At 48.4% G+C, this 23,884-nt stretch overlaps 2 protein-coding genes across 2 annotated transcripts; one reads left to right on the forward strand and one right to left on the reverse strand.

Moving 5' to 3' along the window:
• Positions 1-304: 304 nt before the first annotated feature.
• Positions 305-14,354, reverse strand: TADA1 (transcriptional adaptor 1; the record flags this gene model as incomplete). Its single annotated transcript, XM_082002616.1, has 8 exons — positions 305-457; positions 1,479-1,641; positions 2,625-2,776; positions 3,795-4,004; positions 6,710-6,807; positions 12,692-12,757; positions 13,898-13,989; positions 14,281-14,354. 8 exons carry the CDS (start codon positions 14,352-14,354, stop codon positions 305-307), a joined length of 1,008 nt encoding a protein of 335 aa, XP_081858742.1.
• A 208-nt stretch (positions 14,355-14,562) lies between these two features.
• PRDX6 (peroxiredoxin 6) lies at positions 14,563-22,940 on the forward strand (the record flags this gene model as incomplete). Its single annotated transcript, XM_082002774.1, has 5 exons — positions 14,563-14,654; positions 16,832-16,988; positions 21,456-21,602; positions 21,896-22,042; positions 22,809-22,940. 5 exons carry the CDS (start codon positions 14,563-14,565, stop codon positions 22,938-22,940), a joined length of 675 nt encoding a protein of 224 aa, XP_081858900.1.
• Between the last annotated feature and the right edge of the window lie 944 nt (positions 22,941-23,884).

Raw genomic sequence — 23,884 nt, forward strand, 5'->3', positions numbered from 1 at the left:
ACACCTTATTTAAAACCAACTCTTTCCACCCTCACATTTATTTTTCCTAAAAAACAGTCTTTGCAAACAAATTTCATGTTTCTCCTTTCCAATTCAGTGGGGGGATTGCCGCAAGCACTCCATGGCACATTGCTCTGGGGAAGCAGAGAAAGTATACCACAACTCAGTCATATTTCCATAGGAAAAGTTGACTCATAACTTACGTCATCCTTGAAATGCTGACACAGGTTTGTAAGAAGCATCTGAATGTCAAGTCCAAGGAACAGCACAGTAGCCATCTGAGGCCTGACATGGCTGCCTAGCTCTAGCAGAGTAGAAGGCCCTCCTTTGCCGCCAGGCGCTGGCGATGGACTTTATCCTGCTGTAGCTCCTCGTGGTTTGGATGCCAGAGTTTCATGACAATTCTCTCAATGTTTAGAGCGTAGACAGTGTGCGCAGGAATAACTTCTTTGTGCACCTGGATATAGATGTTTAGAAAACAAGTTTTCACGTTTTCACACACATTTCCCCATATTGCCTATGGAAGAACCTCCCTCTACTACAGGATGATCAGAGAGCCAGCCCTGCAGAGCAGGAACGCAGGCAGTCACACACAAGGAGAGCTGCAGCTTGCCTGCACTGCCACACCAGCCAGCACAGAACCACTGCCCGTTACACCATTTTGCAAGGGAGTGGCATGGTAAGGAAGTCGTCATTTTGCTCTTGCGATGACAAATAACAATGTGCCATCAAAAAAATCTTACAAACAACAATTCTATCTGACTAAACACGAGACAAATATTTGATTACAGCTCTTACAAAAAATGGTCTGACTCCACAGCCTTGAGACAAGATCCCAAGGCCTGTTCCTAATAGGGGAGATCAAGGGGGAATTTCTCACAGCTAATTTTAGATGCTCAAAGTAGTCTGAATATCCCCAGAGCTGCCAGAGAGGGAGGGAACCACAGGCATGAATCTCCACAGGAAGATTCATCCAGCCTACCTTAGACACCTCCCCAGGGTTGGGGTGATCATAGCTAATGCACCACAGCAGCCTGCATGCCAGGACCAAGTATTCCTCCAAGTATCCAGGGTAGAACACGAGGATTAAGAAAGGACATGCCAGGCAAGTCATTTTGCTGCACTGCTGTCAAAATCTCAGTCTAGCTTAGTTCTGATGTAATCACTACAGTCCTGCTACAGAGGAAGAGTTCACCCTTCTTATGTCACTAAGAGATAAGGATTTCCTCATCAACTCTCTGACCAAGGAGAGCAGAACAGGCATTAAACCATGAGCTGAGTGTACGTTCACTGTTACCTAATAGTGGAAACAAGTCAAAACCAAAGAATTGTAAATTTGAGTGGAAAATAAGGAAACAGACTGTAGGAGGAGAAACCAAATCCAAGACCAGTAGCTGCTACTCAGGACAGTGCTGCCTGTGACATTTCCAACCTTAATGATTCTATGATTCGATGACAGTGTAACACGAAGAGCTTACCTGTAAGGCCTCAAAAAGGTCATACATGTTCACTGGTGGGAGGGATGCCGGTAAGGTGTCTCCAGAGCACGCTAGGAGTAGAGCTGCCTGCTGCTCAGCATCATCGGGCGGGGGCTGGGGGGCTAGACCCTGACCAGCAGAAGGTGTCGCACAGGTTGGAGGGCTGTAGAGAGAGCAGGTAGTAAATCTTCCAGGCAAGAAAATGGCACCACCTTTGGAAGTCACATAGGAGAGGCCTGCCCCAGGGTTTGCTTTTCTGTATCAGTTGACTTAGCCCATAGTACATAAGATTACTTCAGCTGTAATTAAAGTCTCTTTAAAATTCCAGTTTAATAAAAATAGTGCAAACCAATCCTCAACATGTTTCAAACCTGCTTTGTAACTGATCTCAATCGCGCAACTTGTTATTTAAAGTCAATATCGTCAACCCAGCATAAATATTAAGGCATCCACAGCTTTAAATTGAGAGATGTTAGCTATTAGGCAGAGCTGTGTGGAGCAGATTGCATTCGTAGTGCAATAATCAAGTCTTAACACACCCACGACCTCCTGTCAACTGCTAGAAGCAGTCATATACAAACACAACTGCCTTCTCATACACTCACGCTGCCAGATACACAGCCGAAGCTGTTTGACATTGAGACTCTGGAAAACAAGATGACCTTGAAGCTCTGCTAACTGAAAGGCCTGCCAAGGAACCATAAATACACTTGGACGCAGCAAATGACAGGATGGCAGTGTCCCATAGGTCTTCACTGACATTTAATTCCTATCTGTGCCCCTACAAAGGCAGAGCTCTTCTGCCCAGGGGCAGTTTCCCTGACAGCAACAAAAGTCCTGTGTCACTCAGCTTCCAAAAAGCAGTAATTTACTAAGGACATTCAGAGAGCCAGGCGTCACCTTCATAAATTGATGGACAAGCACAGGCAAGGAAGAGAGACTTAACACTGTCCTGAAGTCCACTGCTGAGAAATGCCCATATTCTATTTAACTGTACAGTCCTCCCTACTGATACCTTCTTAGTGCATGAAAGCTAAACGCCATTATTAGCAGGTTCTATTAAGTAAAAAAAGAAACTGAACCATGGAGTAACTTCGGGACTAGCAAACGGCATTTGAAATTAGCAGTGCGTGGAGAGCTCCTTACCACTCAATTAAATTGTTATAAGCAACAACACTGTTCTTCAGATATGGCTGAGGGTTAACATTGCTTCCAAAGGCATACTTGAAATGGCCATCTCTCAGACGATAGGCTTTCCGCCTGGATATCACAGATGTCAGAATATCCTTAAGATGGTTCTGCAATGAAAAACAATCTTACTACACATGCCAATTTATTCGCCCTACCAAGCCACAGCTATGAGAAGTACCTCAGCAATTGGCAAGACAGAAGTAGTGTTGCTATGACCACAAGGACCTAAAAGAGGTAAGGGAACCAAGATCTGGAGAAGTTACAGTATGCTGTCACTATCCGATACAGAGAACATGGCACTGTGTGAGTACTGTATGCATCAGCCTGTGAACTGTACTTTAATATATCATGTGCTGCTTCAAATGTCAAAGAGGTTTCTTAAATGCTAGGAAATTCCAAACCCCTGATCCCTTTGATAAAGAGTTAAGAGATTTCATAATTGGCACTAGATGTTACATTTGTACTGAAATACTGGCCCTAAAACTACAGTGAAAAGTTACTCTGCTCTTTTTCCAGACTGTTCAGTTGCCTGGAAAGTGCTGGAGAAGCAGCTATCTGAAAAAACAGGCAGGCAACTACTTCTTAAACCTGGCCTCGCTTCCAGGTGGGGAATTCAGGTTGGTCTCCACATCCCGACTCCAGAAAACCATCGACACATCAACGCTCCAAGTAATGGCTGTATCATTCCTGGCATGTGTCAGGTAATGCACCACTGATGGCCAAAACCAGCAACAGCAGGCACTTCACCAGCAGGGATTACCTGATCCTGTCACTTCACTTCCATGCCAGATACTTGTGCCTATAACGGATTATTTTTTATAGAACTGTTCAAACTGGAGCTCCTGTTCTGTCCCTGCTTTTAAGTGACAGGAACAGCATTTTCCGAAACAGCTACTTCAGCATGCCTGGAGTTCTTCATATGCAAGTACTTTACAATTAACACTTGCAGGCAGAAATCCAAGACTTTAGATCTATGATGGCACAGATCTGGAAGCCCTTTGATTCTCATCTTACTCTTCCCCGTAATGCAAAATGGGCAATTAGAGAAGCAGGTTTCCCCTCCCCATACTGCGTACAGAGCCTTTTGTTGCTGGTGTAGAGGCCACCACTGCTGCCCAGTCTCACCTCCACAGCATAAACAACTGCGGTCACTGCCTCCTCGGTGACATTGTCTAGCCCGTGCTCATACGCTGTTACGATCATCCTTCCTTCTAACTGGCCACGTGTAGGAAGCATCATGGTATGAGAACACAGCTTCAAATCATCATCCTCCTGAGGATCCTTTGCCACAAATTGCTGGGCTCCAGACAACGGGTTCTGAGGCTGGAACCGGTGCTGTTATGAACACAACGTTAGAGCATAAGATTAATGCTCTGTCAGACCCTTTAGCTCATCTAGCCAAACAGTCCTTCTCCCGTTGGAAAGCAAACACCTATAAAAAGGGATCACAGTAGGACAAGCAGAGTGATATGCCTCCCCAGGATACTATCCCAACTGCCCAATGATTTGCAACTGAAGAAATTTCTGAGCCAGTATTGGTGTCCTTTTATTAAGCAGCCCATGAACTTGTCCAGCAGCACCCTAAACCACCTACACTTTGGGTATCCACAACATCCTGCAGCAAGAAATTCTACAGTGTAACAACACACCCCATGGAGACTCACTCCCTCTGGTTAGCTCTGTACTTCCCACCTGCTAGGTTAATTTGATTCTCCTATAAAGTCTCAAATGTGGTCTGTCATTGTCCCTTTTATCTCTGCTCACACTATCCAGGCCAGTGATGATTTTATGGACTTTCACATCTCAGCCACCTCCTCCTATGCTGATGGGTTCTCATCTATTTAGTCATTTCTCGTACAGAAGGGTGTATTTTTACTTACTAATTGTACAGTTTCCATCAAGATTAAAAACCATGATTCTATGTTTATGCGATTCTTAAGTGATTCTTACATTTCTTTAAAGCTTTATATGCAACAACTTAGCCAAACTCTAGTTCTGAATTTCATACTCTACTCTCCCCATACACTTTCCAATACACAATTCCCGTGATGTGCTGGTGTCTCAAGCTCTGAGTGCTTGTGGTGGCTCCCAGGAAGTCTCAGTCCCCAGCTAAAGGGAAGGGGGGAAGCAGATGGTAATGATTGATCCCTGGGCCCAGATACACACTTGGCCCAGCCCACAGGGGAACAACATGGCCCTGGCTCATCAAGTACTCCCACAACTCCTGTCCCTCAGCTCTTCAAGTTATGGGGCATCAAGACAAACACATACTTTAAATATAAACAATGAATATACAGCAAAGTAGATTTCTCACATCTTAGTTTCAAGAGAGGAAGGAGGGCTGCTTTATTCAAAGGACAGTATGGCATTTAACTCAGAGTGAAAACCAATGCGCCCACTAATGTGAAAGTAGGTTTCCCTCCCCGTAATTCTGAAGATTTATGCTTTCATTACAAGACAGCTACATGCCTGTATGCCTAGGGTCAAAAAAAAACCAAAAAAACCCCAACTTTCAAAATGTAAGCAACTCGTAAGAGGAATGTAGTTTGGGAGAGCAGACGCCAACTGGAATGAACCGGTGGTCATTCACAGCTGTTATTCTGACCAGCGAGGGAAACATCAGGAAATATCAAGGCACTCAAGTTCACACTACTCAGGAATGCCACTAGTAACAGACAAGCCCATTAATCAGAACATACACTTCATATGGTGCTTACAACCAAGCACTGCAGTTACACTTGTATAAACACACACTAAAAATATGGTGTATCCAAGTAAACCAAATTCCAAGACCTCCACTATGTCATGACTTGCTTCTCAAACTCTCTGCTACTTGCTACTGAAAAGTTATGGTGAAGTCTTAAAACAAAAAGATAACACAGACCACCGTCATTGATGTTGTGGTTGCAGCTGTGAACACTGCAAAATATTTCAGCAGTTTCTAAATACAGCGAGCCTTCAGCCAGACTCGCACCCCTTTGAAACACTAGTCTCCAAAGCACATGCATATAACAGCTAGCTATAGTCCTCAGAACTGTGGACACGCTTTGGCTGAGCCAAGTCAACACCTCACAGCGCAAGAGCGGGAGGTTTCACATGTCCACCTTTTTCCCCTGTCCCCAGCTGTTTGTGCTGGCTTTTGTCATTCCGCCAACCGCAAGGAATGCTGATCCAGATGAATAAAACAGCAAGAAAAACTTGGGGTTTACGGTCTTTTTTGCTTGGTTAGTTTTTTATGCCTTGTCAGAGAACGGTTCTCAGAGAACTGAGCCAGATCACAATGTGCTCAGACACCTGACAAATCTGGCTCACTGAAACACTCTCCCTTTCAACAAACTGTTAATTCAGTTTGAACCATCTTATCAAACCATGCCAAAGGAAGACACTGCCCCATCCCAATCCTCTTTCACACCAGGCCCTCCTCACCACTGGTCTGGCAGCACAGGAACAACTGTAGAACAAACATGTGACAGTACCAGCCGGACACACAGAGCCTTCACTGCAAAAATCAACTGGATCTTGTGCGTTTCTCTGTGCATACCAGAAGTCAGCACCTTAGTAAAGCATTTTCAATTCTGAAACAACTTGACCCTCTAAAAACATTCCACCCAGGGAACATCTTACTTCTAACACTTTGGATTGCACAGTTCTGCGGAGTGGATCATACGATCACGGGATTCTGCCTGCCTGAATAAACAGGAAGTCACTTTTGCTTCAAGGATTCAGCAGGTGTGTGAAGCTGGTTCCTAGAACACAAGCTTTTGCAACTTTGATATTTAGGTGTACTTCCATGGATTCTCTGGCATCTAACGAAGCCAGGCCACACTAGCCTTTCTCCCAAGAGGCTTCCACAAGAGAAGCAGCAGCTACTAACCCCCAGCTCCTGCCCCAATCCAGAACTCAAAGTAAATGTAACATACATCATTGCATGTGATGGACTTCCATCATCCCTGGTAGTAAAAAAAACTGCACACTGTGCAGAGCTCTTAACCCACAACACAATGTCAGAGGGCCACGACCATTTGACTGTGGACACTTACATCAAACTTTTGTCGAACTGAAGAAATCTTTTTCTTTCCTTTGGGTTTTCCAGGTTTAGTTGCAGAGCCACCTGGCCATGGCAGAGATCCAGCACCTTCTACAATTGAAAAGAAAAAAGACACCTATCAAGTGGGTTTTGTTTAGGGCCAGGATGAAACTGTCCACACAGGAAAACCCTTAACTCTTGGCCCCCAGCTAAACCTTAACCCAAAACCAACAGCCATGGCCCAGAGGAAGGGCTTCTCGGGGAACAATGCTTCTGGCAGCTCTTCCCTTCCTTTGTCAGCCCCCTGCCAGCTTGACTCACTTGCGACCCGTTACTTAAGTAGAAATTTCTGTCCACAGACCACACAAAAACCTCCGTGGAAAGCCACAAGAAAGAACAAGCCATTTGTTCCATCAGGAAGATGACAGAAGCTTGCCCGGAAGGGGATTCTCCTCCCACCAACTCCTGGATCAGGTCAAATGCTAACCAACAAGATCAAATAGTCTAACTCATCACATCTGCCTTTCCAGCTCACCATCAGCTTTAGCAAGCTTTGTCTTGGACCCCTGTTAACCATCACAGCTGATCGTTCCCATTACACTAAGAGAAAAGGAGACAGAGGGAAGAGTCACAAAGACCACTGAGCCCAGGAGCAGGACAACACCAACATGACCAGCAAGCTTGTGACTGAGCAGAACTGGCAAGCAACTGAAAGATTACTGTGTAGTACCAATAAATACATACGTTTGGCCGCATTACCTTGACAAGATTACTCAAAAGTCCACTGCATGCTGTCTGGCAGCTACACCTACAGTAGGCCAAACCACGTCCTGACAATCATACAGCTCTTGGCAAGGACAACCTAGCAGTTTTCCTGCTGACGGGTTTACAGCATCCGTACACAATTCCTTCAGGTACATTGGGGTGTCAGACAATGCCAGATTGGATGCGTTATTTGCTGTTCGCAGCAAGCACATAAGTGCAACGCAAAGACTGGACAGCCCTCTTGTGGCTACAGAGGCAGCCTCTGCTGCCAGTATCCTCCTCCCTTGGTTTTGCACAGTGAGTGAGCATCCTTTTTCCTCCGGAGCAGAGCGTGCCCTGTGCCAGGGTCCCTGCCCACCTCCAGGGAGCTCAGACAACTCAGCTCTGAAGGCACCTCCGTCACCTCCGAAGTGAAGGCTGGAGCACTGCTGCTAGGCGGTGCTGACAGCACAGCCATGCCTCAGGCATTCCCTGGCTGCACCCAAGCCAGCATTTGCCATTTGCTCCAGACATGGAAGAGGAGTGACCACAGCCATCCTACGGCTCGCCATCCACAACTTGGCCAGCCTCAGGCACATTCACTGGGTACCGACAACCAGTTAGTTCTAGTTCTCTCCTGTTACCGCAGGCTGCCACGGCTCAACACCAGCTCCACACCAGCCAGCATGTTTACCTCTGTCTCTCACGTATTTAATTTGCTGTAATTAGGAATTCATAAAGACAATTATACTACAGTCCTGTTTATGGGGAACAAGGCTGGCTGGAAGTCCTTAGCTAACTGGAGCTTCCCACACTCATGGCTCGAGGATAAGCACAGTGTCCTCTGCCATGAAAAACAACTGCTAAAACATTACTTTAAGGATCAAGGTAAACCAGAGGATTCAGGTGAACTTTATGAATAGTCAGCTACTAAGAAGGGGTTAGAAACAACCCACACACACACACAGATGGCATATTCTCCCTATTAAAAAAAAGTTTAGCTACATCTCATTAGTGAGATGAAAACCAATAGTCTACAACAGATCCTGTTGTCAAAATGCACCAGTCAGTTATAGGAAATTACAACATAATAAATAAACCCTCTCCAAAAATCATAAGGCTGGTGTCACTACTCATCACCACATCATCACAGCAGAGGCCTAACAAGGGGGTGTGGGAAAGCACCATGGACAATCATCTGGAAGACCACTCTCACCTTCGAGGTCTGAGTACTTGGATTTTAGGATCTATCAATGTAACACTACTCTCGCAGGATGTTTTGCTCTGTACAGATTAGTCCTTTTCTCCTCTTCTCCTCCATAGCAGGTCAGATCCCTTCTAGGCAGGGGGGATTAGGTGTGTTAAGGACAGACACAGGAATTACCTGGCCCACTTCAAAGATTTCAATAAAAGCACATCTCCCTAGCTCCTAATGTCACCCCACCCCAGGCCCTTCCTCCTTGTCATAAGCTTGACACAGTTCCTCCACAGCCTCACTTAGGAAGGTATCCTCAGCTAACTGTGTGAGCAGACAGAGAAAGTGGAGCAGAAGCAGAAAAAGCAAACATCATCCTTTTGTCTGACAACATATTACAGATCAATATGTTATAGCAGAGACCAAATTTTTAAACAATAACATAGTAACTTTTAAAACAAATGGCAACTAAGTTTTTAGGCTTGGTCAGTACACCCTGAAAGATGCAGCTTAACTGAATCTCAGCCTACACATTTAATAAAAACCTAACCAAACTTAGCTTAGATCAGGGGATAGGTAAGATACTATCTCCTATTCCACATTATAAAGAGCCCAGAGCAGAATTTTTTTGGCTCCTTTTCCAGGTTTTCATATTACCAAGCCTGTCTCGCACTAGATGAAGACAGCAGAATTTCCCTCTAGTATTCTAAGAAAACCAGTACTTGCCTTCCTGGCCACAAATGACAAGGCTGGGTTGGCTTGGGCGTGAAACTTCAGAGACGTTAGCAGTTTTTATTTAATCTTGCTAGCAGGAGAATTAGATGTTAACAAGCCACAGCAATGGCTGCTGATACGCCTTCAAAGATAAGGCATGATAAGAACAATAAAGATAAGAATGTTTTTCTAAGAGCTGCCACGTCTCTCAGTGATGGCACCAGCCAGTCCAGACAGAGTGTGTCAGGTTTTCCTGACGTGCTGCACCAGCACCACACAGGAGGAAAGGACAAAGATACAAACAGAGAAAGTCACGACAGAGAAAAAGCAGCCAGGCACAGGAAACATTCATTTCCCCACCCTCATTTATTTGATATTCAGGTTTTGGTTGTGGGTTTGTTTTTTTTTTTTTTAATCTTCTTACAGGGACAAGGGTTTAGTCTGATGACCCTCCTCTGTCAAGAACTCACATTCCCATTTTCTTCCTTTTCCTCCCTTCCCAGCTCTTTGGAGAGAAGTAGAACACAAGCAACCTGATCCCATCTCACAGTTGGCAGTACTTCAAGCAAAGCCTGTGGGCAACCCTGATACAATAAAACACTCCCGCTATCCTGGCAATCCTTGCTAAGTTGCTTGCAACCGTCCAACAAAAAATATAAGCTTAGTGAGCAAGTCCATGCAAGGTTAAGAAAGGCTTTCAACTGGACTTCCTCTTGATGCAATTTTTTGGGGGAAGAAAAACCCCAGACATAAAAATTTAGAAAAGCAATTCTGAAAATATTGGTAAAAAGAGAATACCAAAGAAAAACAATTTTCCTGTAATGGGAAGCGTACCACACTGCTGAGGCTAGTATAGCCAGCCTAAAACCAACATTAAGTCACTCTCTGGTATTTTGGACAGCATGTCCCTGGGAAGTTCCTCTCTCTTCATGCACTGTCACAGCTTCCCAGCTATGCTACACCTGGGTGCCATTTGAGTATTTACGGACATCTTTACAAACATGGCTACCAGAGGTGACAGCATCACCCATTTTTTAAAATGTCAGAGCAGTTAGATTTAGGATTCCTCAGTGTTCCTAAATCCTCAGATTTAGGGTGGGAAAATTAAAGAACCTGGTCATTCTTCACAGCAGAATACACATGAACTTTCCTCCCTCTCCATGAAGCCCTAAATATGCCATGCCACACAGGATTTGAAGTTTGCGTGACAACAACCTAAGGAAAGCATTCTCACAAAGGGTCACATTCACCCACTGTTCCCTTACAAGTCCAGGTGGAACCACTACTACCAGAAGCAGAAAAATTTGGATCTGATGGGTTTGCTTGCATGGTTCAACATGTGTTACAATCACTCCTTAGAAGTACCTTCTCCAAAGTTTCCTATTCCAAATGCCACAATATCAAGCACACTTATAATGCTGACCACACCCTTTTTTTTTTAAATACAAACTGGCATTTTAAAGATGGTTCTTTCCTTCTCATCTCTCTTACACGAAGGTGGAAAGTACATGCATCTGTAACCCTTGTGATGGCATGCCAAGCACATCAAGCACACTTCTTTAAAGTGACTTGTTTCCATGAATCATGAAGTAAACACCTTCTACCCAAAGACAGTGGTGGAGACAAAAGCCTGCTAGCTTTCCACTCTTTCATGGCAGGGGGAACCAGCAAAAAAGCAGCAGGTGTCAGACTGGTATCTAGAGGGAGAAAAAGAAATCTAGACAAAACATCTAGTATTCTATTCACACTGCACTTTCCTGGGTTGGCACATACAAGCCACTATGCCACACACAGCAGACTGGCAAGCAAAACCCACGTGTAATAGAACCAGTCAGTGGTCCTTGTAAGGAGTTGAAATTAAAGAAGGTCAGGTGGGAACTCATGAGCATATGGAAGGCACCTGTGGAGCCCCACACTGCTTTGTGCTGGGGCTTGTACTTTTTACACCTTTCTACACAGCCTTGAAAAAGCGGCACTGGGGAGCTGGTAGAGTCTGCTGACAAGTCTGAGCTATTCAAGCCAGGGAAGATGAAGCCTGAACAAGCTGCATGAGAGGAAGTGACGGGATAAAGCAACAATTGAAATTCAATACACTTAAGCACAGAGTGGTGCACACAGGAATAAACCACCCCAACTTTAGCCAGCGAGCAACAGGCTCTAACCTGACTATTGCCACTCACAGCAAGACCTCTGGCTGTGATCTCTACTCCAGCACTCACATCAGCTCAGTGCTGAGCTCAGAGAACACAGGCACTCTCTCCCTCCCCCTCCTAATTTAGACTCAGCTACTTCAAGTAATACTTACAGGGGAAGCGCTGTTCTTGTGCTTTCTTTTTATAATCCAGCTGCAAGTACTCTAAGTCAAAAACAAGGAGCAGCAAGATGTAGACATAACTCTCCTGAATTACCTGCATACAGATCACTAAGGAGGATAAGTCTGGGACTCAAAAGTGTCTGTAAAGTTCAAGAGCAAACAAAGCAAGCTTGGAGGTGGGGGGGGGTTAGTATTTAATTAGCACAGCTGGTATAGTTAAGGACCAGCTACAACACAAAAAGCTGTGGCTATCCATAAGTTTTGCTTTTTTTTTTCCTTCCTCCAGCTACATCAAGTACTCTAATAACAGGTATTCTCTCCTCTCAAAAAACTCATCTCTCAGGCCTCAGCTCATCACAGCTGTAACAATTTTCTCTCCCTTATTACACAGCAGATTCATATCCTGAGTTGCAGCCCAGTTGTGCTTCCCATCAGATCTCTTGATTGAGATTTCTGCTGAAGACAAAACAAAAAGTATCTTGCAACCCTGATGACAGCCATTCTAAATGCTTACAAAGTTAAAAGGTTAACTATCTGCAGAAAGTTGGGTTAATTTGCTATAGCACAGTCAAGACTCAGTCACAGTAAGCATTTTTTTATCAGATATGTACTTCATTTCAAGATCAGCCAGGAAAATCCAGCTCCCCAAAACCGTATCTCCAGAGAAACGAACAAAGAACATTGCCAAGTTCAGAAGAGAGAGGTAAGCAGAGCAGATCAAAGACAAAGCAGCATCTCCCTTTACACTTCAGCTCGCAGCACACACCCAGTCCAGAAATCAAACCAGCTTATTGCACACAGCAATCCAGCATTAGCCTCTAATCAAACGCACACAGCTTGCTTAGTTATAAAAGTGTCTCTGCTGAAATCAGCTGCATCACTACTTTGCTACCCTTCTCCCTGTGTGGCAAAAAGAACATGAGTATTAAGGCTCAGAAAATTGGAGTGCCTTGTACAAAACCCACCAAACACACGCACGCCAAAGCTTTGTTACACGATTGTTTTTAACGAGCCTTCTTGGGACTTACCTGGTGCAGAAACCAAGATTTGGCATCGAGTAAGAATAGCCAGGAGGAAATCGTTGTGAGAGTGGACTGCATAAAGACAGACAGTTCATTAGCAACACATCAGCGCCTAGAGGCACGCCCTCAAAGCGATCTTAAAGTAGCTCGCTATGCCTTCCCACAGTCGTGTTTTCCCCATGTACTGAGCTACATAGGCACAACCTTCAATTTAAGGTGGGGGTTTTTGGAGAGTTTTCTCCTACTGGACCCAGAAGCTGCTACTACCATCCTAACAAAAATAATACTACATGGCACAGAAACAAGTTAGGTCACTTCTCAGTGTGCCACACACACAAATCCAGTATGCAATGCGAAACAGCTGGTGAATTCAGCCAGTCAGAGGAGGATCAGCTGTCCCTCCTGCCATACAGACTTCTGGTAGCAAGGCTTTTGGTTTGACTGAACAAGGAACAGTAAGAGCCAGCCCCAGAAATGTGAAGTTAAGTTAAACAGTTTCTAGATAAAACACAACTTCCTCACAAAAAGGTTACTGGAACACAGAGGGAGTAATTATGCATTACAAAGAGCAAAGATGAACTTCATAAGCCAGAGTCAAAGAGTTACAGGATCCCGTCCGGCCTTTGAACCCGAGCGCCGGCAAATTCCCTACCTTTCCCCACTGGGATCCCAAAGGTGGAACTCGGGAGCCCCGATAACGCTCTCAGCAATGGCTGCGGACCCACACAGAGGCAAGTAGGAAGGAATCTCATCCTTCAGTGCTCCAACTGTCCACCCCCAAAGGCCAGGAAGGAGACTTGCCTGCTGCATAATCACCTAGGTGAGTTCAGGGTTTCCCTTCCCCACTTCAGCCACAACACCAGTTTAGTCCCAGCCCAAAGGACAGTGCAGTAGGGAAAGGTCTGGGTCTCTACAGTGATATAACAAAGTTGTTTTTGCTTAGTGGGACAGCATATTTTACTTTTTCAACACATTTACGCAAAGCCAAATTGCCTGTCAGTGCTGGGGCCACAAAGGGACTTCCCCCTATGGGCCAGCCACCTCCCACCTTTTTAACTCTATTGCTGTCAGAGCCTTGGCCACACTTATTTCCCTCACAGCAATTGCCCTGTCCGGGAAGCAACATGCAGCAGGAAGGAGCTCCCCCCAGGCCTGGCAGGGGCAAGGCAGCTTCAGGGACAGCAAGAAAACAAACACAAGACATCCTTTTACCATTGTCTTGCGTGAGAAGCCTCCGTGCTTCCAGGTCAAACTCCTCCTTACTGATCTTTTGCTTGAACCAGAGCTTCAAGTTGGCCCAGTACCTAGGGAAGAGCGGGGAAGGTGCAGAACACCAAACGAGAAGCATTGTTCCTATGCCCCCTACTTTACCCCAGCAGAGCAAAGGGGCCCGGGTCCAGGCCACCACTGAGACTTCATCACAGACACAGTACAAACGCGCGACGCCTCTGAAGGCCGGGAGAAAACGAACGGGCTGCGCAGCACCCAGGCCCGGCCAGCGCCGCCCTCACAGGCCAGGCCCGGCCCGGCCCGGCCCAGCCGGACACCCCCCCCAGCCTCGCCCTGCCGCCCCGGCCCCTCCCCGCCACACTTACTGCTTCACATTCTCGCCCAGAGCCTCACTCAGACTCTTCTTGGCCGCCTCCAGCTCGCTCACGTACGTCGCCATCGCCGGCGCCACCGGACAGAGGGACAGTGGGGCTGCCTTCCCGCCCTCATACCCCAGAGCCGCAAAGCACCGCAAAGCGCGACGGCAGCCGTAAAGTGCAGGTGCCGCGCGTCACGTGACATCCCGCCGGGGCCCGCCGCCCGAGGGGGCGGTGGTCCCGCGCATGCGCAGAGCGCCAGCAGCTCCGGTAGCGAGGGGAGTTGCAGCCATGCCGGGCCTGCTGCTGGGCGACGAGGCGCCCAACTTCGAGGCGGAGACCACGCAGGGCCGTATCCGCTTCCACGACTTCCTGGGAGACTCGTGAGCACTGGGGAGGGAGAGAGCAGCGGGACCGGGGTGCGGGGACGCAGGCGGTGCCTGGGGAGCAGCGGGAGTCCGGGCTAGGGGGGCACCCTAGGGCCAGCGCCGGGAGGAAGTGGCCGCTCATCGGGCAGCACCGCGGGGCACGGTCCCCGGGAACCGGTTGTCCTCCCCCGCGGGCGGGCCGAGCCGGGCTTCCTTGCAGATGAGCACGACGGTGAGTTACACGTGAGCCCGGCTCGATCCCGGGTGGGAGCCTTGCAAGCCGTTTCACTCCCACGGGCGTGTGACCGGCGTGAGGAGGCAGAGTTGGGTCAGTCCGTGCCATGGGCTTGCTCCAAAAATGTGGAGTTTATTTTCACATTGAGCCGCGGCGGCAGCCCTCACGGGTGGGCTCTGGGGGTGAGGGAGGCCACCGTGCCTGGGCCGGGCGGCCAGACGCTGCAATTTTCCAGGGGACCATGGCAGCGAGGCATGTACAGGCTCCTTCGAGTGGGCAGAGCCACCTCTCCCTGTCTTCCCCCATCCCCTTCTGCAGGCTGCACAGCAAGACGATGAGCTGAGCTCACTACAGGTGAGCCAAGCCCTCAAGGAGAGGGAAGAGATGCTCTGAAAACAGCGGAGCCCCAGGAAGGGCAAAGCCAGGCTTGCCAGAGCAATGCTTAGTCCAGGCCAGTCTCAGAAGATAGCTTGTCTGTCACGTACGTCCCCTGTGAGTGAAGGTGTGAAATCGGGCAGTGGCAAAGGGCTCTGGTCCCATTTGAGCCCAACGTGGAAAGTCACATGCCTTCAGGCACTGTTTCCCACAAAGCCCGTTGCTCCATTTTTGGCATGAGCAGGAGGGTGCTGGCACAGTGCATTTGGGACTTGCTCCTGGCAGGGCTTGGCAGGCTTGAATCGGTGTTGGAGTCCACTTCCATCACTGTTGTGAGCGTGGGCAGACAGAGAAAAAATGAACTCTCTTTGCGAGAAAATAAACTGCAGGCCTTCTTAAAAGTGGCTGTTCCATCCTGATCATCCACATGGCAGCTTTCTTGGCGGGACAGCTTTTACTCAGCCTTTTTATTCAAGTAGTGTACTTACTGTATAAAGAGACTTGTAGCACCAGTGGCCATGTAGCTGTCCCATAACTTCATGGCAAGCTATGGCGATTGCACAGCTCTGGCAGAGCTGCAGGGTGTTTTATTCAACCCTCCAGCTCCCTTCCCAAATCTATAAGGCAGAACTTTCCTCAGCTGCTGTGGCATGCAGCTGTATTTACTGAGTACTGGGGGCAGGTGGAGAGTAGTGCAGTAAGACCTGTGAATGCTGCGCTGGAAAATGGTGTGACAAGCCCTTGGCAGGAAATGTTAAGTGCTGGGGGTGGCTTTGCATTAGCCTCTGGAAACTTCCGAGAGCTGGGAGCCATTTTGCTATGAGCCCGTCTCGCTGCTGGGCTGTAGTGCTGCCTTCCTCTGTGTCAGTTGCCTTAGCTGTAAAGTGGGGTGATTTGTATTTACCTGCTGTAATCTGTGAAATCCACTAGTAGGAAGTGGTGAGCAAAAGTGAGGTGGCATTACTGTTTTTAACTGTAGCCATAGTGTAATACTGACTTCTGGCCTCCCGCATTTAGTTGATTAATTCTTATTTTTTCATGAAGTATGCTCACGGCAGCAGTTGAGTTAAGGTTTGGTCCTATCCCATTCTTTCAAGTTGCATGACATACACGGGTGTTTCTCCTTATGGTGGTCGATAAGGTATAAAGGATAGCAAATAGCCTTGTAAATCAGTAATGATCTCTGCAATAATGTGGCCAGCAGGTTGGCATCTACGTGCCCTCAGATGTGTGGTGTCTGGGGTACAGAGTGTACACATGGCTCCCCCAAACTTCCTCGCGTGGCCCAGTGCACACCTCCACATCAGGAACCGAGGGCTGTTCCAGTATCCCCTGGGGGATCCCGGAGGGAGAGGGCAGGAGAGGCTAAGGGAGTTTCTCAGAGCCAGATGAACAGGGCTTGTCTTGTGGAGGCTTCTAGTGATAGTGAAGGAAGAGTTCCCAGGGCAGGATTTCCACTCAGCAGAGAGATGAGCTGTTCCTGCAGTAGTCTCTGTGTAGTGCCATCTGTAAAGCTTTTTGTCTGGAGTACAAACGGAAACGACGTCTCACCCTAATGTCATCTGCCGCTCTCTTCTTTCAGATGGGGCATCCTTTTCTCCCACCCGCGGGACTTCACACCCGTCTGCACCACAGAGCTTGGCCGGGCGGCAAAGCTGGCGCCTGAGTTCAGCAAGCGCAACGTGAAGTTGATTGCCCTCTCCATTGACAGTGTCCAAGACCACCTCTCCTGGAGCAAGGTACAGGGTGTGGGCAAGCACAGGCGGAGCTTGCACTGCTGCCTTCTCTGAAGGCCATAGGAAAAACCCACACAGAACAGAGCATGGGCTTGGAACTACATATCTTGAATCCAAAAGCATATAGGATAAGAGGTGCTAAAATTCAGGGCAGGAACAGGAAGGTCTGCTCCATCTTCACAAAGCACTCCACAAAGTCCACTCTTGTGCATTGATGCTTTGAAACAAGATTAAAACAATATTACCACTGTCCTCCCAATACCTGAAAGGGTAAAACGTATGTGAAGCTGGTGCCAAAAGCTCAGAGGAAGGCAGTCTATCCACAGACCCTTAAAAAGTTCTGTAGTAAAACAGGAAAGGAAGGGAGGCATCAGAAGTGAACAGGCAGTCTTCAATGGGTGCAGTTCATGCCTAGGCAGTGAAAAGAAAACAGAGAACAAACAGGGGCATGTTAAACATAAACCCACAAATAGGAGCATGTTAAATATAAAACCGTCATAAGGGAATATAAAAAAAGATGGAAACAGAATAGCTTGCTGAAGGAACATAAAAGGAACTAATGAAAAACTTCAGATGCAGTCTCAGCAATGGTATGCTGCCAGGGAATATGACTGCAGGGATCATAGGTGTAAAATAAGCATTTCAGACAAATATGACCAAAGTGTAAAAATCCCTGGGTGAATTACCTGCCTCTTTCTTTGCTCTTAAAATTGGGAATGTTCTCATATATTTTCCAGGGGTGAGACATGCATGCAGTAATAGGTAGTAAAGGTGAGAAATTACCACACTCAAATATTGTTTCATGTCTGACTGGCTTTAGAAATTACCTAATGCCTTATTGCTTAAATTGACCTTTGTGCCTGAGTGGTGCATGGCCACTGTCCCATCAAGCTTCAGAAGGGCCTGGGATAAAGAGCATACATGTCCCATACCAGTTAATGAGGTTTTTGTGCTGGTCAAAATGGCTGAAACCCCCATTCAAATTAGCACGTAACATCCTGTTAAATATAATGGAAAGTTTGGGGCCTGCTTTTGTAAAGGAGTTTTATCTCCTGGTTGGCTAAAGCCCTTTGAATAACTATATGGTATTGTTGACTTTGTAAAAGTCCTCAAATTTCCAAGAAGCTTTTCAAGTAAATCAGCTTTGTGAAGGGCAGGCTCATTTCTTCAGGGAGACAGGAGGAAGCAATAAGTTGGGACACGTGGGGTTCAGCATACTCAGGTGATCTGGAAAAGAGATGAACAATGAGCTGACTTTGCTGATGCTATGGAATTATTCAGCACAACCTCAGGTAAAACCAGGAGAAGTTGCAGAACAGCCTCTTGATGCTGACTGATGGGAGGCAGACTAGCATGTTTGGAAAACCTTCCAGAACAAGCACAGAGGAAGGCAGGAGGCAGCAGTCCAAGCTGTGGTGAGCTTTCTTGTCAGGCTGGGAGAGGCCTCAGACACAGTGGTTTCGAAATGTTGGCTCAGCACCTGTCAAAAAGAAAACTCTGAAAGTCCTCCAGAGCAAAAGATCCAATGGGTGAGGACAAATCCATAGCAGAGTCAAGTGCAGCACCTGTGTTTGAAATTGCCCATCTTGCAGACTACAAGGGAACAAGAAAAGGTGCAGAGGGGGAACAAAGCCGCCTGCAGATTTGGACAGGTTTGCTTCAGTGCAGAGTAACTGGTGTTCTTTAGTCTGTGAACAGGAGGACGTGTCAGGCTGCGACACTGTGAGTGGTGCAAGAAACATGGAGAAGCAATGAATGCAGCACACATGCATCATGGAGGATGTAAGAGTGGACAGGGATGTGACTGCTCTGCTCTTACACCTTGTCCATACGTGTGATCCTTTTCCTTTGTCCTTGACAAAGCAGAGAACTTCAGATAATGCAGAGCGCCAAAGAGCTGAACTAGGAAGGCAGCTGTTAAGACCTGCAGAAGTCTGAGACCAGGGGCAGTGCCCCAAAGGTTCTCCTACCCAGCCACGGGGAAAAAATTGCTTAACAGATACACCAAACCTTGGCAGAAGCCACCTGTCTGAACAAAAGCAGTCTGCATTAAATGCTAGATTGAGATCTAGAAACTGCAGTTTCCTTCACTAGATTTTAACTTGGAAGTCTTAGGAGTGAGCGAAACTTGGGGCAGGCAGACCTCTCTGTGCAATGTTCCTGTACAGACCTGTGCTTTCCCTTTTGGATGAAGCTCCTACTGAGAGAATGAAGCTGTTTTTATCTGGAGCACAGCCTGTGAAGAAGCGAGGGATGTCTGAAATCCTGCATGAAACAAAGAAACTTCTGCTTGCTTTGCTGCCAAATTTCAGTAGGCAGATGGGGCCTGGGAAGGTGGGACCATAGTATAGCCAATAGTTCTCATGTCACTTTGCCCAACTCGGCTTTCCGAGCCAAAGATGTCACTGCTGTTCTTATCCATCCCTAGCCAAGACCCAGAGGCTTGCTCCAGGAGTCAGAGCAAGCCTGCAGTTCAGCCAGGGATCAATCCCACTTTCCTACTCACCCAGTCGGTGCACTGCTTCTTCAAGGGTTGACTGAATGCATGAGCTCCTTAAGCAGGGTTGACTGGCATATGCTGTGCATGTCAGAGGAGGTTTCGATGGTCTCTTTGGCCACTGATGCCTTGGCCTTGGTGAATCAGGGGTGAATAAATCACTCCAGTGATGTCTGGTTTCAGCTTGGACTCTAGAGAGAAAAATAGTTCATAGGGAAGTGAGCAGTCTTGAGTGTCTTATTGCAAAATAGGGTGGGGGGTTTGTGAAGCTGTTTTGTAGAGATCCCCAGGTCATGAAATTATGTGCATTTTGGAACGAGTTACAGTCCATAGGATTCAGCTATTGCTTCTCAGAAGCTCTCTTTGTCCCTAAGCCCCCACTCCAAAGAGTTGAGTGTGCATGTCACTGACCTTCCTCTACAGCCTCCTGTGATTTTGTGGGTCACAGAAGCATTTTGCCTGGGCTGGCCTCTTCAGCTCCGCTTTCCTTCCCTGCTCTGCTTTGACAAGGCACGTGTGCAGGAGAACAGAACCAATTCCTTCCTAACAAGGCAGGCCTGACCCCAACCCAGCTGAGATAAACAGCCCCTTTTTGCAGTGCAGTGGTGGCTCAAAGCCCTGGGGAGAAAACAAGCAAAGAGAAAACCTGGAAAGGAAACATCTTGCCACGTGTTTACCACGTGACCTGCCTGCAGCAGCCTGAGCAGCTGGGGCAGGATTACAGCCCCTCACGTCACCGCCAGCAGCCTAGGAGGGCTGAGGAGCGGTGTGGGGCCTGCCTGCTCTTGCTGCCTCTGGCACTCTCCAAGCAGCAGTGGGCAGTGCCAAGGGGCAGTATTTCCAACCCTGCCCTCCCCAAGTTCTCCTCGAGTAGGACCCAGCCTGTTCCCCCGTATTCAAAGCCTGGGGAAGGCAGAGACACTTGTACATTCAAATTATCAGCTCAGCTGATAACACACCACAGTGGTGCATGGGAGGCTTGCATCAGTGCTGGAGTCAATTTTGTCCCCTTGTGGCATAAGGAGGATGGAAGGAACAGTCAGCTCTGTTCTGGGGCAGAAACCTTGGATTAAACTTGCTTTAATGCTGGCAACTGCTCTGCTTGTGTTGCCTTGAGCGGACTCTTCCCTGTGAGTGGGGAGGAGCTGTGACTCAGCATGACCTGTACGGGTGGTACTGCAAACTACAAGGATAATTTGAATGCTTTGGCCAAGTCCAGACCAGATCAGGAGGGACTCAAAATGCAGTTTCTCTGTGAAGCAGGTCAAGTTTGGACTAGCCCAGGGAGCAACCTCATAAACTGTGGTCACAAGGGAGAGCCTGCACAGCTGTGGAAGATGATGGTGTTCTCTTCCGTCCCAGTCGTGGTTCGGAAAGGAGCGTGCCATGTCCCAGCACCTGCACTCAGACTGTTCTTTAAGAGCACAGTCCAGTTCAGGTGTGACACCAACAAATCTTGTCAGTAGTACTAGATCACTTACTGGGAGGTGGTTGGAAGAGGGACACCTCTGTTCTTGGGGAAAGGTGGGTAAATCTCCCTGTGTCACCAGCATGGGCAAGACTTCCCTATTTCTCCATACCCACTACCTGGGCAAAGCACAGAGACAGCTGGTCCACAGGCAGTTCCGGGGGTGAGCAGCAGAGTGTGAGCACAGCCTAACAGCTCACCTCTAAGAACAAGGCAGAGTCCAGCCTGGCACACAGGCTTCTCGTTTGTCACCTGGCTTCTGGAAGCAGAGAAACTTCTTGGAAGCCATAGGCCCCTGTCTGTGCTGTCCCAGGCTGAGACTTGGGGCCAAGCAAATCACAAGCTCCTGTAGAGCAGCTGCTGAACATGTTTCTGTGTGGCCCCTCTTCAGGGGCTTACCCTACACGCGTAAACACTATGTGAAGATCTGCCTGCCTGGCCTCTGTCTCCTGTGGTTGTATCCACAGCAGGGAGCATGAGCATGCCAATGGTTTTGTCTCTGCAGGACATCAATGCATACAATGGGGAACAACCCGAGGAGAAACTCCCCTTCCCCATCATCGCTGATGCAAACCGGGAACTCGCCATCAAGCTGGGCATGCTGGACCCAGACGAGCGGGACAAGGACGGCATGCCCCTGACTGCTCGTGTGGTGAGTACCTGGCCCTGGAGCACCACTGCCTGGCAGCCTTCCCAGTAGTAGGCATTGCCTGCTGTCCTGCCCTGTGTCTATGGGGCTGGGCTTGAAGATGGGGGCAGCTTACCTGCATGGACATGACTACCTTCAGGAGCTAGGTTGACTTCCTTGGGCTAGATCCATGGGTTGTGCTGTGATCAAGCAGGCCACCTCCTGCGAAAGGGAAGAATTGCAGGGCTGAGCAGATTCGGTAGGGCAGTCGGACAAACATCATCTGCCCAGCCCTGACCCTGTCTCCCTATGCTCAGGTGTTCGTTTTTGGCCCAGATAAGAAGCTGAAACTCTCCATCCTGTACCCAGCCACCACTGGCAGAAACTTTGATGAGATCCTGAGAGTGGTGGACTCTCTGCAGCTGACAGCGTACAAGAAGGTTGCTACCCCTGTGGACTGGAAGGTGAGGAGGGGTGCAAAGCTCACAGCTGGGCACTGAAAACATGCCCTGAAACATCAACCATTCTCCCTTTTAAGGGGAACCACAGGATGGGAAAGCTGCTGAGGTCTTGGGATGTTGCAGTCTGGAGTGCATAGGAACCTCCCTTCAGTGCCTGGTGCCAGCAGATTCTGGGCTTAGCCCTTCTAGCTATCAGTACTTGATATTTGGGCCAAGAAAGGTCCTGCCCTTGTTGTGTGTGATAAGGAAGGGCATTACCAGGTGTCAATGTGCCAAAGGCCACTCAAAGCCAGCGAAGCAGAAAGCGTAGGGCACCCCTCCCTCGGCCAGCTTGCTGCTCTGCTGCCTTTGAGCCAGGGAGGGCCAGCATGGGCACAGCCCCACTTTGCCCAGCATGTACACAACCAGGTCCTATCCTTATGGAAAATTACTAGCTGAAGTTGCTTAGTTGTGGCCATCCCTGTTCAGTAGCATTATTTAAAACTTCCCAAAACAGTTTGGGCAGCCAAGATAGAGCAAGAACAAGGAGCACAGTCTGTCTGCTTTAGCTAGCCAGCATTTCCTCAGCCCAGCAGAGCAGTTCAGCTCCTGGACCTGTCCTGCCACTGGCTTTGATAGCTGTTACTGGGGAAGCCTGCCTGTCTGGAGCCAGAGGACGCACTTCCTGCTGTTACAGGGTGACCTGGAGAAGCCCTCCTGTGTTATGAGGTAGGACCAAGCTCCCAGAGCATTGTCTCTGCTACTCTCACAGTTCCCATTTTCTTCCCAGCCTGGTGACAGCGTCATGGTCGTGCCCACCTTACCTGATGAGGAAGCCAAGAAGCTCTTTCCCAAAGGAGTCTTCACAAAGGACCTCCCGTCAGGCAAGAAGTACCTGCGTTACACCCCGCAGCCGGAGTGAGCGGGCCTGCCCATCTGCCCTGCCAGGCTGCAGGTCATTCAGCGTCAGAAGCCTTCCCCATGCCCAGCTCCTGCCTCCCTGACACCGCACGATCAGCAGCCTTGTACCGTCACACTCACTGATGGTGCATCGCAATACTAAACCCATCCTCCCCATCCCTTTTATCCCCCACATCCACTCAAAACTAAAACCTGGGTGTTTTCTTGCCTTGAATCAGCCCTGCAAGGAAGAGGTTAGCAGACCAGTGGGGGCTCCAGGGCTCACGCTGTGGAGTCTCTCCTGTTTGGCACCAGCCGAGCTTTTCCCAGAAGCACGGTGAGAAGCGTGGTGTCAGCAGCCAGACCCCAGAGGGATGTCCTGCTGGGCTCACACACCTCCCATCGCAGACCTTCAGGGGCTCCAAACTGCTGCGTGCCTTTTGGAGCAGCCGTCACTAACACATTAACACCTTTGTCTGGTCCCATGCATAGGGGAGGACTTGCAGAGCCAAGTCTCTCACTTCTTACTGCTTTCTCATCTTTTGCTGGAAGTTGGTTGTTTTCACTTTTTGTGGAAGGGAGTAGAGCAAATAAACTGATCTTCTGTACTACCTGCAGTATCCCTCGTCTGCCTCTGCTGGTGTCTGTGGCACCCTGCACCATTTACTTTGTTCCCTAGGCCGTGCAGCTGGGATGCGTCCCCATGCTCATGGGTGGGTGGCAGCGGCACAAATTGCCCTTGTTCTTGCTCTGTAAATAAGGCACTTTGGAAACGCAGGTTGGCCCTGGGCAGTTGTGCTGCCCCTGCTTTGCAGCAGAGCCTCAGTGGGGGGAAGGAAGCAATGTGTGCCCAGGGAACATACCTCCACCTGGCTTGCCTTTAGCTGCTGCGCTGGGGTCCTGGGGGTCCTACCATGCTCCCCAGGACATGAGCGGGCTTGATACAAGCCATGTGGACGCCTCCCT

The sequence above is a fragment of the Phaethon aethereus genome, assembly GCF_964289735.1.
Source record: "Phaethon aethereus genome assembly, chromosome: 8".
Taxonomy (NCBI): domain Eukaryota; kingdom Metazoa; phylum Chordata; class Aves; order Phaethontiformes; family Phaethontidae; genus Phaethon; species Phaethon aethereus.